Source organism: Staurois parvus, unplaced genomic scaffold (assembly GCF_062004578.1).
Source record: "Staurois parvus isolate SC_StPar_1 unplaced genomic scaffold, SC_StPar_1.0 ptg000137l, whole genome shotgun sequence".
NCBI classification, from domain to species: domain Eukaryota; kingdom Metazoa; phylum Chordata; class Amphibia; order Anura; family Ranidae; genus Staurois; species Staurois parvus.
Window position 1 is genome coordinate 13,838,622 of NW_028317933.1, and position 18,596 is coordinate 13,857,217.

The window sequence follows — 18,596 nt, forward strand, 5'->3', positions numbered from 1 at the left end:
GCCATCTTTTATATGCTTGCAGGAAATACACCTGAGGCCCGACTCCGTCCATCTGCTCCTCTCCCGTAAATACAATGTTCAATTTCACTCCACTTACTCCTCATTCTCAGGAGGGGGGGGAGTCTCTGATTTTCTACCAGTGTGTCCTTTGTATGTCTGCAGGCACAGGTGGACGAAAATGGCCACTATGTATTTTTGTTGTGTGCAATGGATGGTTTCCTCTGTATTATGGCTGCAGTATATATCCCTGCACCCTTCTCCAATGAGAACCTAAAACACCTAGCTCAATTTACGGCTCGTCTTGAGGAACCTCAAGAAGAGGTTCCTCTTCTTGCATTGGGAGATTTTAATAATTACTTAAAACGCAGCCTTAGACAAACTCTCAATGGCCCTCCAGGGAGCAATGCCCCCCCTCGCACAACACCATATTTCCCTCCTACAATCTCCGTCCTTCTCCATCCTATGCTCCCTCACCCACATCTTTATTCTCTCTCTCTCTCCCCTCCCCTCTGAAGCACGCACACATCACTCCCATACGTAAAAAGCCCTCCCTGGACCCCACCGACCCGAACAACCTTAGACCCATCTCACTGCTGCCATTTACATCCAAACTCCTTGAGCGCTTAGTCTATACTCCCCTAAGCTCCCACCTCAATGACAACAACCTCCTCGACCCTCTACAGTCCGGCTTCCGTCCCCTACACTCCACCAAAACCGCCTTACTCAAACTCACAAATGACCTGCTAACCGCAAAAGCTAACAGCCACTACTCAGTGCTCCTACTCCTCAACCTCTCCGCGGCGTTCGGCACAGTTCACCACCCCTTCCTCCTCAAGAAACTACACACCCTTGGCCTCAGAGACTCTGCTCTCTCCTGGCTCTCATCCTACCTATCACAACGCTCCTTCAGCGTTACCTATAACACTACCACCTCCCCCCCACTCCTTCTCTCTGTTGGGGTCTCTCAAGGCTCTGTCCTCGGGCCCCTTCTCTTCTCCATCTACACCTCCTCCCTTGGCCAACTAATACACTCTCACGGCTTCAACTACCACCTCTATGCCGACGACACGCAAATCTATCTCTCGACCCCTCGCCTCACCCCTTCAGTCTCCGCCCGAATCACCAGCCTACTGAAAGACATATCAGACATATCAGATTGGATGTCGCTCCACTTCCTTAAACTGAACCTCTCCAAAACCGAGCTCCTAGTCTTCCCCCCAGCCTGCGCACCCCCCCCCCCCCACTGACTTCTCCATCACGTCCAACCATGCCACCATCAAGCCCACCCTGCAAGCCAGAGTACTTGGTGTAGTTCATTGAAAACTACCCGCTAAGGCTGTTGGGACTTGCAGTTTGTTCATTCAGGTAAGTCTGTGAATGAATGACGAAGCCCCACATGGTTGCGCTGTTTTCAAATAGTATGGGGGAACGTCTCACTGTACTTCTGTCAAGGGGGGCAGCGTGTGACGGCTGCAGCATTGGAAACATGCAGGACCATGGATAAGGGGGTACCACCAGTCCTGTATGGAGCCCAGGCCAGCAGGGGGGCCCAAGCAGCTGGATGAATTAGATGTAAGCAGGAGCAGTGATGAGTGCGGCAGTGGGGCTATTGCTGGAACCGATCCCCTGTATGGCTCTCTCTGCAGCAGCTGGATATTAGCTTCTCCTTCTTTCCCTCCTGCTGGTTTTTAGCTGCTGCAGGGGCACTAGTTCCAGTAATAGCCACCCCCCCCACACACTCCCAAAACCCTCCCTGTGCCCTATATGTGTCCCCCTGCTGCCCAGGCCCCCCTGTGTGCCTCCATGCCCGCAGTGCTGCCGGCTTCCCTTCTCTCCTTTCCATTAGCAGCTGCAAGCACACAATAGGATCCTTCAGGATGGAGAGCGGGGGAAGGGTCACAAATTTCCAGCCTCTTCCTTTCCTGAATGAAAACAATCAGTACTGATCACTTACTGTATTCATTCAAAACTGAAGCATAGTATGCTGTATCTTTTTTGGGGGGGAGAGGCCCTGTCAGATTGGCTGTATGGGACTCCGTGGTTTCTAACAGCAGCCCTGGGAACATGTTTCATGTTGCACCCTAAAAACGGGTGGAACATGTAACATGTTCCCAAAGGTGAACCTATCCTTTAATTAGAATGCCATGTCCAGTTCTGGAGACCTTGCTTACATTGCATTAAAGACACTAATAAAATAGAATGAGTCCAGAGCAGGGGCGGACTGACCATTCGAGCACTAGGGCACTGCCCGAGGGCCCGGGGTCAGTAGGGGGCCCTATGAAGTGCCCCTGTTACCTATTTATAGGCTTTTTTGGGTGTGCTTTGAGTGTGGGCAAAGACACGGGGGCCCCATGATCCCCTATTGGCCGGGAGCCCCATGAGTTGTCAGTCCACCCCTGGTCCAGAGACACAAACACAATGAGAAATCTGAGGGATAACGCATATCAAAAGAGGCTGCAGGAACCTGAAAAGTACAGTCTGGAGGAAAGAATGGAAAAAGAGAAAACAATAATGAAACATTTAAATACATTAAGGGTGCAAATAAGTTTTAAGAGGGAAGTATTTTCAATATGAACTAAAATGAAAAGCATGGGGACATGGCCACAAACTATCGGGGAGAAATTTCAAAACTAACCTTAGAAAGCATTATTTTACTGAAAATGTGATATTTTGAACAGACTTCCAGTAGTACTAGTGAGCTGGTCAGCAGTAAGTGAATTAGTGAGTTAAGCATCCTTTGGACAAAGCTAGATCTGTGTACAAACAAAAAGGTTGAAAAAAAATATTAAAAAACTTAATAAAAATTAAAATAAACTCGGATTCAGTGACTCGGTGGAACATTTTGTCTTTTTCTGCCATCACTCTTCTATGTTTCTATGGTTTCAAATTAAGATATTAAAACTTATGTGAGGTTTTAGTGATTGGGTTTAAATATGCGTTAAGCATTTTTTTTCCCGAAGGGTTAGATAACCACTTCAGAACATTTTTTTCCATGTTTTTTTTTAATCTACAGGCTGAGCTTAAAGTACAGAATTTGTAGACAGCTCTGTTATTTTCCTTCCAAACAAGATGATCCTAAAGCAAACCTCAGCCTCAGTTCACATGTCAACATTCACTACATACAGTAACCTGATTCACAGCTAGGCAACGTGTGATGATGTTATATACATAAGGTTACTGTAGCCAAACTGCTAAGAAAGTTCCTTAATGGAAGGTCTGGCAAGCTTGTGTAAATATCAGCAATTCACATTAAGTACCCCAGCATTAATCCCTGGAAATTCTTAAGCCCATTTAAGATGTGAATTATAACATGATCTTCCCCTTTTACGTATCAGAAGTGTTTGTTAACACTAAAGTTGATTTCTGAGATTTTCAACCTTCTAATGATACTTGTCACAAAAGCGACAGTTCTTTTTAACAAAGAATCCACAGTTAACACTTAAAGCAAAGCTCCACCCAAAAGGGGAAGTTCTGCTTTAAGCCTTTGCCCTCTGCTCCTGTCAGGGCAGGAGCCGAGGAACGGACAGGCAGGCCTAACAATGTAACGCACTGGCTGACGACAACCACCACCCACAGACCGAAGTCCCTCAGGGCGCGGAGTCTAAGTCCCAGGCTGCCCTTCACCAGGGCCCCTGATGGTGGGGATGGACTTGACGCAGCCAGGAACCAGGTCGCGGCCCCCGAGACACCTCAGCTGCGGTAATGGCCGCCGCCAATGGCGTGTAGCTGGTGGAAGAGACAAAAGAGTAGTCAGACAGGCCGGGGTCAACAACAACAGGACAAAACAGTACAGGACAGCAGACGAGAATCACAGGTCACGAGCCGGGTTCAGCAACAGAGGGTCAGATCAAAGGAGAATACAAAGAATAGTCAAGTCACAAGCCGAATCAGATACCAGGAGAGTCACGAGAGTCAGAACAGAGTAATAGCAACACAAAGACACAAGACACAAGTGCAAAGAGCATGTGCGGGCCACTGGCTTATATGTCATCAGCCACGCCCCTCTGGGTTGTGGACCTCAGAGACCTGAAGGCATAAAAGGATTCCCACCATGCACAGCAGAATCCAAGATGGACGCCAGCACATGGAGTAACATAACCTCAGGGAAAAGGTAGGACCTGGACAGCTCCCCATTGAGGATTGGCACCTTTGGAGAGCAGATACCCGAATTTGACAAATACCCGCTCCCACTTCCGCTGCGATCGCCTAAGGCTGTCCTCCCCCCTCTCTCCCTGTAGTCATGTGACAGGTCCCAGAAGATAACGAGACCATTCACAAAGTGCAGCATTACTTGCACATGAGCAGTGGGCACCCGGCTGTGAAGCCACAAGCTGTCACAGCCGGGTGCCCACACTGAAGATGCCAGCGCTAGGGAAAGAAGATGGCCGGTGAAACCAGCTGTGGTGAGGACACCGCTGGACCGAGGGACAGGTAAGTGGCTGCATTTTAAAAGTCAGCAGCTACAGTTTCTGTAGCTGCTTTTTTTTTTTTTTTATTCAACTGAAACTCCGGTTTAAAGTGTTACTAAACCCAGGACCCTGCATTCACTATATTTGGTCTCCCACAGTACACAGAACATGGAAATACAATTATTTTAGTAAATATAAACTGCAAAATACCTTTTCTTATCAGCAGTATATAGCTGTCTTGTGACTTTGATCTGTGTCCAGCAGAGCACTGGTAATCTTGTAAGAAGAGTTTTCATTCTCCTCTGAGTGTCCTATGTGGCTGCACAGCCCCTGACCCTCTGTCTGGACAGCGCTGATTGGCCCTGTGCTGATCACATGCACACACACACCCCACCCCAAAAAAAAAAAAACTCTAGCAATGCACTCCAAACAAAGCATGTGCCAGTGTTGCTTTGTACTAAGACAGATGGATTGAGGACAGCAGAAAAGGGGATGATCAGAGAAGACAGGATCAAACAGCCTTTTTACAGAATGCAAAGGATTAACCCCTTAGGTTATACAGTGAGTATAACCAGCATTCTTTACTGCATATACAGATGGATTTTACTGTTGTGACATGAGTTCTATTCCTTCTCCATTCTATCCCAAACTAAAAACCATAGTTTACAATAAATACACTTTAAAATAGTGATATTTTAACCCAACTACCAGCAAAAGCTTTTTGCTCCCCTTCACACTATCCTCTCCCATTGTGTTGCATTGTTGCAAGCATGTTAACATTATTTCACATGTTTTACATATTAGACAATGATCTGTGTTTCTGATTAGTCAGGTGAAACTCTCTGGATCCTAAGATGAGGTCCTGAAGAAGCTATACATGAATAACGCGTTGATCTCGCATGGACTATAAATCATATACTGAAAATGCTGTATTGTGATATGGATTAAGAGAATTATGTTGAACCATGCCAAAATACTCTGATTTTAAGGTTTTATATACATTGCAATAAATACAAGTTTCTCTCCTGTCTTCTCATATGTACTACTACAATCCATTTAACCAAGTTTTTCTGTAATATAGTTATCCTTTAAGTCCATTTATCAACTAAATTGTGTTACATACTCACTAGATTGAGATTTTTTTTTTTTTTGCAGCTGGTTGACTGGAAGTCCAGTCCCTAGTAAATTAAGAAAAAAGCATATCTGATCTTTTTTTTTATAACTGCTTTTTTATATGCTACATATATACATACATACACTGTTAAAAAAAATTAAAGGAACACTTTTTAATCAAAGTATAGCATCAAGTCAATTGAACTCCTGATTGATTGATTGATCTGGTCAGTTAAGTAGCAGAGGGGGTTGTTAATCAGTTTCAACTGCTTTGGTGTTAATTAAATTAACAACATGTACACTAGATGGACAACAATGAGACAACCCCCAAAACAGGAATGGTTTTACAGGTGGAGGCCACTGACCTTTTTTCTCCTACTCATCTTTTCTGACTGTTTTTCACTAGCTTTGCATTTGGCTGGAGTCAGTGTCACTACTGGTAGCATGAGGCAATATCTGGACCCTACAGAGGTTGCACAGGCAGTCAAACTCCTCCAGGATGGCACATCAATATGTGCCATTGCCAGAAGGTTTGCTGTGTCTCCCAGCACAGTCTAAAGAGCATGGAGGTGATTCCAGGAGATATGTGGTTACCAGGGGCGGACTGACCATTTGGAAACTCGGGCACTACCCGAGGGCCCGGGGTCAGTAGGGGGCCCTATGAGATGCCCCGGTACCTTTTTCATAGGCTTTTTTGAATTTGGGCAAGGACACAGGGGCCCCATGATCCCCTATTGCCCGGGGGCCCCATGAGTTGTCAGTCCGCCCCTGGTTTACTCTATATATTTATGACCTGCAACCGCTACTGAGCACTTACATAAAAAATGAGGATAAATGTGATAGAATACAGCAATGTATATAGAATGGAATGTATATGCAAACACACCCAAAAATGTAAAATGGCCCTAAAGCTGATGACACACACACACACACACACACACACACACACAACAAAAAGAAAACATTGATAATTTTTTATTGCATTTGGTAATTTACAAGGTTACTTTTTATCGGCAATTTAGAATAATGATGTCACTTAGGATTTTATAGGCTAATATAGGATTGGGATTATAAAACTGTTCTGCATTTCATGATTTCCATTCTTCAAATGTTTGCTGATCATAGGTAGTAATTCATGCATTGCAGGTATTGATTGATAGAAGAAGTAAGTCCTGAAAATCAAAAGAAAATAATTTAAAAGTCTAAACATGAAGCATGGCTTACCTGTAAATAATATGGACCTGTGGATAATCTACAAGAGAGCAGAACTATAGTGTCAGGTGACATTTACATCCTGATGCCCGTAGGGCTATCAAAGGTCCATTAGAGTTAGCTGTCACAAAATTGAAATCTATCCTGTTCAGCTCAAAGCAGATCACCTGTTTGAGGATCCCCTGCTGAATGAAGTGCGGCATCCTTTGTAAAAGGATCCTTACGGTTTGTCCGCATTGGATTTTAAAACATAATGCAGAGCTTTGTGATACCAGCACCTAATATTTGGCTGAGACAAGAACTAGAAAGGTTTGTGTGCTGGAAACTTTCAACTGTCAGTGGCAGCTAGGGGTTTATTTACTAAAGCTGGAGAGTCCAAAATCAGACTCACTTCTGCATAGAAACCAATCAGCTTCCAGGTTTCATTGCCAAAGCTTCATTGAACAAGCTGAGGTTAGAAGCTGATTGGTTTCTATGCAGAAGGGAGTCTGATTTTGGACTCTCCAGCTTTAGTAAATAAACCCCATAGTGTCTAGCCCATGAGCTGAATACATTATCTCCTGGGATTCCAATCCTGCTATAGAGTATTGTACTAAGAAAATGTAACCACAAATCAAAGGTCTAGTTATATATTTCTGGTGTTATGCAAAAGAACAAAAAAAAAATACAAATCATAAATATACATCTCCTGCCTATTAATATGATGAATACATTGAATGGATGTCGTGGAAGAAGTTGGCACAGCTACTATGCTAAGTGAACCTTCTCTGCTCCACTAATATATCAACCCTAATCTATCTACATGTGCTACTCCAAATGATTCAAATATATTTATTTAAAATATATTAACCAATTAAATGTGTATTTAATAAATGCTGTAGACATACCACCAGCCAAGAATGTCCTGCATGTTCTTTTTCATTCCTAGCTTGTGTCATTCTATGGTTACTATAAGTTTAGTTTTTTATTTGTTTTTTTCCTTCTTGTTGTCATTTTTAGTGTTCTATCATTTAGAAATTGCGTGGAGTTTTTTTTTTCTTGTTATATGTTGATTATCACACAATGGGGCTGATTGGCTAAAACTGCAGAGTGCAAAATCTGGTGCAGCTCTGCATAGAAAATAATCAGCTTCCGTTTGTTTTTTTTTTGTCAAATATTAATTGAACAAGCTGAAGTTAGAAGCTGAATGGCTACCATGTACAGCTGCATCAGATTTTGCACTCTCCAGTTTTAGTAATTTTCCCCCAATGACTGTCGACAGTTCAACTTTCTGTCAGTTCGCATCAGGATACTACAGCACTGCTATGTGGAAACAGATATACAGAAATAATGTTCTGTGTATGCTGGGTTTCACTGATATGTCAAAGGACAGTCCTAATCATAGTTTCGGGACAGATGTCACTAATGATCCCATTTAAACAAAACACCAGGTAGAGCCCTCCAATAAAGCTGTGACTATAGCTAGGAAATAAATATGGAAGGGTGAGAATTTGTTAGAGGCTGGAAGAAACTTCAGGTCAGTGTGGGCATTTCTTGAACCCCCTGCATTTCCCACACCTTTTATTGCAAATAGTCAATGATATTCACTTCCTTATACATTCAGATGGCAATGGTTAAGTCACCAACTTTGCACTTTATAACCATGCTTCCCACAGGCAAGAGTTCCATTCACTATAGCCCCAATCAGTATAAAATGTAGTTTACCTTATCTATTTCAATTTCTGCATTAGAAAAATCCATATCCAACATGTTTTTTATATCAGGGAGAGGGATTGCTGTTTGTGTCAAACCTAAAAGAAAATACCAAATAATTTTTAACAAAAAACATTTTTTTCTGCTGTTAATTGGAGTAAAAAAATGAAGTTTTTTGTATAGCCAAAAGATTTTTTATATTTAGTTTTGGATAGAGTAGAGAAAGGTTAATATTCCTATCACTTTTGTTGCCTGTGTCCATTGGAGAGATTTCCATCAGAAGACTTCCCTTTACATCTTGTTCTGTTGACTATTCTTAAACAATTTTTTGGGTTGCCCATGCCTAGCACAGTGACATCCGGACAAAAAGAGGGATGAATCTCCTCAGTGAGAACACAGACAGCAGTAAAAGTTTGACAGGAGCTCAAATATTTTCCTACGGTATCCAAACCTGATATTGAAAAGATGTCATACCATTTATTACGGGACTGTAGACTTCTTTTATGAGAGAGCTGATAAAGTCATTCAGGTCTTGAGCCTAAGTTAAATATAAGATTTTTTTTATATCAATGTAATGCTTTTTTTTATTCATTATACTCATATACAATGAGAAGATATTTCAGTTGGGAAAAACATCTATACACATTGAAATATAATAAATTCATTCTATAGAAATTAAAGCAGACGTACTATAAAGAATTTCTACTGCTATCTGGGGCCCTGTTAAAGTCATTTTGTTTATCAGTGACAATGGGGACAAAAATAAAAATCAAATGTTGACAGTTGGCAGGGATTCTTGCCTTCCCCTGCCGTGCTAAAGAAAAATATTTCTGTCTGTGTTGCTGTTGAAGAGTTCCCCTCACTTCCTATTTGCTAAAACCGTTGTCACCAGGATAAGAAGTAAAGGGACATCTTTTTAAAACCTCTTGTGGCTTCAGAGAATATAGAGATTTGTAGTGCGCTTATTCAAGTTCACCATTTAAAGAATCTAAAGCCAAAACTTTGGTAAGAGTAGGAAATGGCTAAAGATCTTTGCCATATTTGGCCCACTGGGGAGGTAGATAATACAGGAAGTGAGATGAAATCCCTATAAGATTAAATAAATTCTCTTTGAGAAAGTTGTCACCTGAACAAGTTTCCCTCCTGCAAGATTTATTCTTTATTCTGGTTTTGGTGACAGCTTAAAATGTGGGATTTTTCCCTACCTTTAAGTCCTGTTGATAAAGTTGGTAATGAGGGTAAATCTCCCCAGCTGGCACACAGACAGCAATGAAGACCTGATAATGGGACCCCACAATACCACCAAAACTTATAAAGCAGTTTGATTTAGATACACTTTAAGGCAAGTTGAAGACATACACTTGGGAATCATAATGGACGTGGTAGACAGCCTTTTTAATTTAATCACCGAACGTGTCAGTGCTTGCACCCAATTTATGTACCAATCACAGAGTTTTATTCAGGGATAATAGGCCTAACCAGTGTATGCCTAACTTGCATACTGTCTATGGTGATATGAGGATGTGGTGAATCTAAGTGATATAATGTGAGGTGGATTATGTGCATACTCTTTTACACTTAGTGGGTTTTTTGTTTTTCCATTCAATTGATGCAGTGGCATGCTAGGAACAAAAAGCACAGATGGCCAGTAACAAGTGAATTCTGCACTTTGAGCAAACCAAACTATCAACATAAATAAATGAAATGAGAACTCGAGAAATATGACCCCCTTAAAACCAGGACTTTTTTTCAGCTGGAATGTGAGGGAATACAGTTTTGGCACCTCCAGCACTGAATATATGTAAAAGCAAGGGGTGCTATGGTGTGCTGGATGGTCAGTTAATGCTGGCTGCTGTGTGGTCTATTGTTGCTGGAGGGGATCTGTTTTTGTATGGTGTTCTATTGTTGCTGTGAAGGTCTATTGTTTTTGGTGAGGGATCTAGTGTTGCTACCCCTGAGACAAAAACCCACTTTATAGAGCATTCCTTGATGTAAAAAATCCATAAACTAAAATAAAGCCCTTATCAACATAAAATAATTAACAATCTACAATGTATGTCAAGCTTCCATTTAACATTTTGGGACGAACCCTTAAACATTATGGCTGTTATTGCTCTTTTAAAGCTATTTACCTCAAACTCTCCAACAGATGAGGTACTCACAGACAGAAACGTCCTTAAAATATCAAAATAGCAGTTTTACTTTAAAAACACATACAGTTAAAATTGAGCATAAGAAATAAACGTACTGTATATGAATCAGTCCAGCTCTGACATCTGTATAATTCTAATGTACTAGAGCAATGTTGACATTTTTGCTATTGGCCCAATGATTCCACAATAACCTTGACATTACTTAAGCTATCAAAAGTAAGTAATACTTATATTTTTTTTTTTCCTGTTTTTTTTTTATTACAATGCTGATAAATGAAATACAATTTTTTTTCAATTATGCACATTTTTTAAATGCACCTAAAAAAACAAACTAAAATAATGAAAATTATAATAATATATATATAATAATTAAAATTAAAAAAAAAACAGTAAGAGGGGAAACTAGTAAATTAAAAGTAACTAACAGCTAGTAGGGTTTCTATAATTGGCATTGTATGCAGATCAACGTTCAACCCCATTGATCTGCAGATGAATGAAACAGTTGTTTCAAAGTATTTATCAATGAAGTTACTAAACAGTATTCCAAGCACAGTTCAGAAGTTTTGATTTACAAAGTGTGAACTGATAGCCAAGCCAGGGTACACCAGCAACAGCAGCAGGGGGATAGGGGGTTTCCCATTATTAAATCAATAACACATAAGCCAAACATATATTCCAGTAAATAGTGAAAAATAATAATAATACTACTAATAATAGTAAATAACCAAACAAATATCACCCAGTGGCAAACTAAAATGAAAACTATTCAGTTACCAAATGTGATGGTCAAATTGTTTGCATCAGAAGTGTATTACAATCTATTTACAAGTAAATTATTAAACCAAAAGATTTTGAAGGTCCCGCCTAGTCCTTTAAATCAAGAATTAGAGTAGATCTTACTTGTCAAGAGAGAACATCGAAAGTAAGCTGTTTTCCTTGACGGATGACTGTATTTTAAAATTCATATGCTGAAAAAAAGAAAAGAATAGAAAAATAAACTATAAGACAATGTACTCAGATTTGCAGACTGTGGTTATGATGTTGCTATGTGCCATGAAGTTCACATAATATATAGAACGAACCTGAAGTGTCCTAGGCCGCCCAAGGTCCAAATCTGGCTCTATCCATCTGTACTGGCCTAATTTCCCTGATTTTATATAAGGTGTCCACAAAGATTAACATTTCAACTACAGGATCATGTGAGATCTTCCAACTGAAGGCTGTAAAAGCAGGCATTGTATGAACATGCATTATTTTCCTCTTGGGAGGTAAGGTTCTGTGGATGCCAGCCTCATGTGATGAAAGACCCTCTCAGTTTGAAAGAAAAAAAAAGTCGACCCCAGCCACAGTTTACTTACTTCCAACAAACCTTGGGATGAGACATTTAAACTACGGTTGGGTGCTGCTTACAAAAAACATGAATGTTCCTCAATCCATCTGTATTCAAATTGAGATTTCCTATGTCTATAAACACTTTTTAGAGCCATAATTTACAATGTTAAATTTGAACTGATGGCTTACCAGATCAATCACAAACAAGAGTGAAGGCTCAGAGTCTGGGCTGGATGCCACTACTTCCATGGCGGAGTAAAGATGTAGCAGTGCTTTAGAAGTATTTATGGTAACTAAAGGTGGTTTATTCACATAGATATTTATCTTGTAATCTTGAAGTCCTGGTGGAAGCTGCAAGAGATAAGAAGTGTATAAATAAGCGTTATATGTGTAATTTTAACACCGTAGATGCTGAGAGTATATTTCTAAAGCAATAAATGTGATTTTCACGGTTATTTAAAACACATTTGTTCTTATGGTTATATTTAATAATTCTTGCTCACATTATCTGCCAGAAGCATTATCCTACTCCCCACTGGAATATTTGTATATTGAAACATTGGGGAAAGTTTTATTTTTATTTCCTGTCCAAAGACAAAACAGGAAGTTAGAGGAAATCTCCCGAAGTGAGGAAAATTCCCTTCATGCACTCAACACACTTGTTACAATCTGATTGTGCAACGACGTCAATTGGATGACGAAACGCATTGGGTGGAGCTTCGGCGTGTGTCGTCATCACGTTTTAACTTAGTTGAACTTAGTTGAAATGCTGGTAACTAGAGATGAGCGAATTTTTCAAAAATTCGATTCGCCTGATTCGCCGAATTTTCCGAAAAAATTCGATTCGATTCGAATTTATTCGCTGCGAATTTTACTTATAAAAAGGGTTTCTACGCTTCAGAGAGCCTTTATATTAGTGCAGAACACTGTACCTTTAATTTAAATGTCCTTGGAGTCTGCTGGGGAAGAGAAATAATACTGTCAGTCAGTATGACATGCAGATGAGTGCCGTCGATCTTAGAATCACCGCACACTTCACTCATTTGGGCAGTCACGGGGCCAAAGAAGAAGGAGAAGAAGAAGAAGAATGAAAAGAAGAAGAAGAAGAATGAAAAGAATGAAAAGAATAAGAAGAATGAAAAGAATGAAAAGAATGAGAAGAAGAAGAAGAAGAAGAATGAATAGAATGAAAAGAAGAAGAAGAAGAATGAAAAGAAGAATGAAAAGAATGAAAAGAAGAATGAAAATGAAAAGAAGAATGAAAAGAATGAAAAGAAGAATGAAAATAAGAAGAAGAATGAAAAGAAGAATGAAAAGAATGAAAAGAAGAATGAAAAGAAAAATGAAAATAAGAAGAATGAAAAGAAAAATGAAAATAAGAAGAATAAAAAGAAGAATGAAAAGAAGAATGAAAATAAGAAGAAGAATGAAAATAAGAAGAATGAAAAGAAGAATGAAAAGAATGAAAAGAATGAAAAGAAGAATGAAAATAAGAAGAATGAAAAGAATGAAAAGAAGAATGAAAATAAGAAGAAGAATGAAAAGAATGAAAAGAAGAATGAAAATAAGAAGAAGAATGAAAAGAAGAATGAAAAGAATGAAAAGAAGAATGAAAAGAAGAATGAAAATAAGAAGAAGAAGAATGAAAATAAGAATAATTCCAGTAAAGCAAAAAGTGTATGTGCAGAGTTCCTCTATTTCTGACAGTTCTCTGACAGTTCTTTCACATTTACAGCGATTGAAACATTGTATCTATTTGTTTCCTAATAAAAACATCTGTATCCTAAATGGAAACAAATACATACAATGTTTCAACCGCTGGAAATGTGAAAGAACTGTCAGACAGCCGTCAGAAATAGCGGAGCTCTCTGCAGGGACATTTTTGCCGGCTGTAGAAGGGATGAAAACGGCCGATCAGGAAAAATTTGATTCGACCATCCGAAGTTGGCAAAAATTCGGATTCGCTGCGAATCGAATTTTTCCTGAAATTCGAAACGAATTCCACTTCGCCTGATTCGATTCGCTCATCTCTACTGGTAACCATCCAATACAATGTATGAGTAACTTGTAGTAAACAGGGTGAATTTATTATATAACTACTACACTATGAGTGGTCTTCTTCTTCTATTCCTTATCTATATACTGGATGGGAGTCTTATTTTAGGGCCTGTAAAGATCTTTTGAGAAGAAGATTGAAATTTATCCTGGTGAGGACTGCCAGTTTCATTATCTGCAAATATTCATCTTCCATCTGAGCTGCGTATATTGACCGGTGTATTTCGGTCAGAATTTCTGGTAAGGGGCAGAACCATTCGGGTGTGTTTTGGTGATGGTGGATTGTGTTAACTTCGCTTGGGACATTTTATTGGAATTTTTTCTGATTACTTGGACTTTGTGATTACATGCTTTTGATTAGCGCCACAATTTTATATCATATTTTTTATTAATCAATTTTAGAAAAGAAAAGAAAATTTTGTAATATGAGGGCCGACCTGGGCACTACAAACTTGTTGGTAGATTTAATGGAGCTTGTACAATCAGACTGTAATGTAAATGGTGACCCTTAGACAGTTACTCCTGGGGCAGGATAATTGATAATCGAAAGATTTCATCTTACCTCCTGTTCTGGAAACAACTCTACAATTTGGGATTTTGCCTCACTTTCCTTACCAATGCAGACACAAATATCAATATAAAAAAGGATTCAACCTTCCCTCAATCTGTCTAAAACTAAACTAAGAATTTATCTATTTTGCTTATACTGTACATATACATTATCACTGAGGCAGAAAGTGGTGGGAAATCCAGAATGTTGGAGTTGCCATAAGAATAACATCTAATTTTGATACGTTGATATGATGACAACTGTCTAAGAAGATATTTTTTCTCTTTTCCTTTTGAATCTCCAGAATAGGAAGTGAAATGCAATTTCCCCAGTGAGACAGAGACATTAAAAATAACCTTATAGGGATTTATCCCTTCATTTTCTATACAGAAATTATGGATTTACTCTCTCTTTGCTTCTCTATCCAATGCCAGAGTTAACTCTGTGGAGAGTCCTAGGCAGTCGAAACCTTGCAGGCTTCTGGAGGTTTGTCATGAGCGTGCTCTAGTGGGATAACATTAAATTAATAGTGTGCATGTTGGCAAATAGATGGAGATGATCATGACTACTGTACATCATACATACAGTATGTAGGTTGCACCAACTTTTTTTTAACAAACTGACAAATGAAAGAAGATGAGCCTTTAAGAGACAAACTGTAACGTGAACCTGGTATTTGTGGTTTATGTTTTTCTACAACCTATCTTTTGTAAACAGTTTGAGAAAGCTTCATTGTAATTTTCTTTCAAGATCAAATTAATATTGATTGATATTTTGATCTGTTGTCACAGGGTCGTTAAACAGCATTGGGCCTAAACAGCGATGCCTACTCTGCCTATTTGATAATCTGGCTCTGTTACTATGTGACAGCAATAATAATCATAAGAATAATATTGTTGGGGGAAGGAGAATATATGAAAAAAGAATTTGAAAAATCACGTACGCACATACTCAAAGTGCACTAACCTCAGGAATGATGTCACTTAATACAGAGGTGGAAATTGCCCCAGCATTTGTAATCTATGAAACAAGAATGGAATCTTAGCCTTGTTGTCACATAAAATGTATTTTTTAAGTAGAAAAAACAAAATTATGATAAGAGCAATAGCAGAAAAAACAGCTGCAGTGCCTTGAAAAAGTATTCATATTCCTTGAAATTTTCCAAATTTTGTCATGTTACAACCAAAAACGAAAATGTATTTTATTAGGATTTTAGGTGATAGACCAATACAAAGTGGCACATAATTGTGAAGTGGAAGGAAAATGATAAATGGTTTTCAAAGTTTTTTACAAATAAATATCTGAGTGTGGTGTGCATTTGTATTCAGCCCCCCCTTGAGTAAGTAATTTATATAACCGCCTGTCGCTGCAATTACAGCTGCAAGTCTTTTTTGGGGATGTCTCTACCAGCTTTGCCATCTAGAGAGTGACATTTTTACACATTCTTCTTTGAAGAATAGCTCAAGCTCTGTCAGATTGGATGGGGAGTGTCTGTGACCAGCAATTTTCAAGTCTTGCCACAAATTCTCAATCAGAGATAGGTCTGGATTTTAACTGGGCCATTCTAACACATGAATATGCTTTGAACTAAACCATTCCATTGTAGCTCTGACCGTATGTTAGGGTGGTTGTCCTGCTGGAAGGTGACCTCTGCCCCAGTCTCAAGTCTTTTGCAGACTCTACTAGGTTTTCTTCTACGATTGCCCTGTATTTGGCTCCATCCATCTTCCCATCAACTCTGACCAGTTTCCCTGTCCCTGCTGAAGAAAGCCTCCCCTCAACATGATGCTGCCACCACCATGTTTCACGGTGGGGATGGTGAATTCAGGGTGATTCGCAGTATTAGTTTTTCTCCACACATAGCGTTTTTCTTTTAGGTCAAAAAGTTTAATTTTTTTTTTCATCTGACCAGAGCACCTTCTTCCACATGTTTGCTGTGTCCCCCACATGGCTTCTCACAAACTGCAAACGGGACTTCTTATGGCTTTCTTTCAACAATGGCTTTCTTCTTGCCACTCTTCCATAAAGGCCAGATTTGTGGAGTGCACGACTAATAGTTGTCCTGTGACCAGATTCTCCCAGCTGAGCTGTGGATTTCTTCAGCTCCTCCAGAGTTACCATGGGCCTTTTGGCTGTTTCTCTGATTAATGCTCTCCGTGTCAGTTTAGGTGGACGGCCATGTCTTGGTAGGTTTGCAGTTGTGCCATACTCTTTCCATTTTCAGATGATGGATTGAAGAGTGCTCCATGAGATGCTCAAAGCTTGGGATATTTTTTATATCCTAACCCTGCTTTAAACTTATCCACAACTTTTTCCCTGACCTGTCAGGTGTGTTCCTTGGCCTTCATAATGCTGTTTGTTCACTAATGTCCTATAACAAACCTCTGAGGTCTGCATAGAACATTAAATTACATACAGGTGGACTCCATGTACTAATTGGGTGACTTCTGAAGGCAATTGGTTCCACTAGATTTTAGTTAGGGGTGTCAGAGTAAAGGGAGTTGAATACAAATACATGCCATGCTTTTCAGATATTTGTAAACGATTTTGAAAACCATTTATCATTTTCCTTCCACTTCACAATTATGTGCCACTTTGTGTTGGTCTATCACATAAAATCCCAATAAAATACATTTACATTTTTGGTTGTAACATGACAAAATGTGGAAAATTTCAGAGGATATGAATACCTTGTCAAGGCACTGTAAGTATAGTGCATCACTAATGTATATCTTATCTATATTTCATATTTATTTAAACTTCTGCATTTTTCTAGAAGGGAAAACAGAGATAAATTGGGTGATACCTGGGTCTGGGCCTAACGTAACTGCTTAGTAAAGGACAGTGAGCATCAATTTCATTGTAAGGTGATGAAGAGTTTAGTGCAGTATCAATCTTTTTTCAGGCACAGCAGCCTTTAAAAGTATACAAAAATCTTAAGGCATCTCAGCCTAAGATGGGGTCTCATGTCACATCAAAGTCCTCACTTACCCCACCTGACATTATTGTCCTCAATCCCCCAACTTTCACAACGGAGTACTTAGTTTCCCCCAATTTCACATCACAGAGCTCAATTCCCCCCAACTTCATATCAGATACCTTATCCCCCCCATGTTTACAACAGATTACTCAGTCCCCCCCCCCCATTTATTTTTCCATCAGTTCCTCAGCTTTCCATCCTTTTATTTCAAAGTCCTCAGTTTCCTATCCCACCCCTCTTTTCACAAGAGAGACCCACCTTTTAATTTTCATTATGGCAGTATGGCAGTGGGTGGGAGTCAGAGCAGAGGTGGGCTTCCAGCCCTTTTGGAATCCTGGTGCTGCCCTGAATTCCACCCTCAGTGGATAATCATCATTCATTTCCATAAAGTTGGGAAACAGTCTGCCTGTACCATGGAAAATACTGGAGGCAGCATGGCACCCTTGACAACCCGAGACAGCACCCCCAAGTTCTCCAGCAGCCTGAATAAGAAATGGTTCAGTGAACCTAATAAACAGTCTAAGACTCAAAACAAGTTGATGTGATAGAAGAAGAGGTTATGGCTAGATTAGGAGACGATCTCATGTTGATCTCATGTTTATGGGATCCATTAAACATTCTCATTCAACTGACTTCTGGAGGAATGCAGTCAGCCAAATTAGAAAAAATTGTGTATGATATTCTAATCTTGTTATCTCTGTAATAAACCAGAACATGGACTTTCAGAAACATAAAAAGCATGTGCTGCACTCCAAGTAACAGGGATTGTGCTTGGCAGTCAGGACTGGTGCTAGACTATTTTGTGCCCTAGGCAAGACCAGCTACTTGCACCCCCTGTCAAAATAAATAAATAAATAACACTTCACCTGTAGTTCTACTTCACCCCTCCTAGCACACATCCTCTTTCCTCTTCAATTTTCCATCATAGCACAAATCCTCTCCCACAAATCACCCCTCCTAGCACACATCCTCTTTCACCTCAAATGTTCCACCCTAGCAACAAATCTTCTCCCCCAAATCCCCCCTCCTAGCATAAATCCCCCCAATCCCACCTCCTAGCACAAATCATTTCTCCTAGCACAACCCCCTCCAAATTACCC

The 18,596-nt window shown here is 39.8% G+C and overlaps 1 protein-coding gene across 1 annotated transcript in view; it reads right to left on the reverse strand.

The window, feature by feature from the left end:
- Positions 1-6,507: 6,507 nt before the first annotated feature.
- The window catches only part of BPIFB6 (BPI fold containing family B member 6), a 34,102-nt gene continuing 22,013 nt past the window's right edge, over positions 6,508-18,596 (reverse strand). The window contains exons 9-15 of the mRNA XM_089673445.1: positions 15,483-15,536; positions 12,101-12,262; positions 11,480-11,547; positions 10,559-10,601; positions 8,901-8,964; positions 8,439-8,524; positions 6,508-6,694 (exon numbers count right to left, since the gene is read on the reverse strand). Of these exons, the coding sequence (XP_089529571.1) occupies positions 6,656-6,694; positions 8,439-8,524; positions 8,901-8,964; positions 10,559-10,601; positions 11,480-11,547; positions 12,101-12,262; positions 15,483-15,536 (516 nt within the window). The 3' untranslated portion in view covers positions 6,508-6,655. The remainder of the gene's footprint in view (positions 6,695-8,438; positions 8,525-8,900; positions 8,965-10,558; positions 10,602-11,479; positions 11,548-12,100; positions 12,263-15,482; positions 15,537-18,596) is intronic.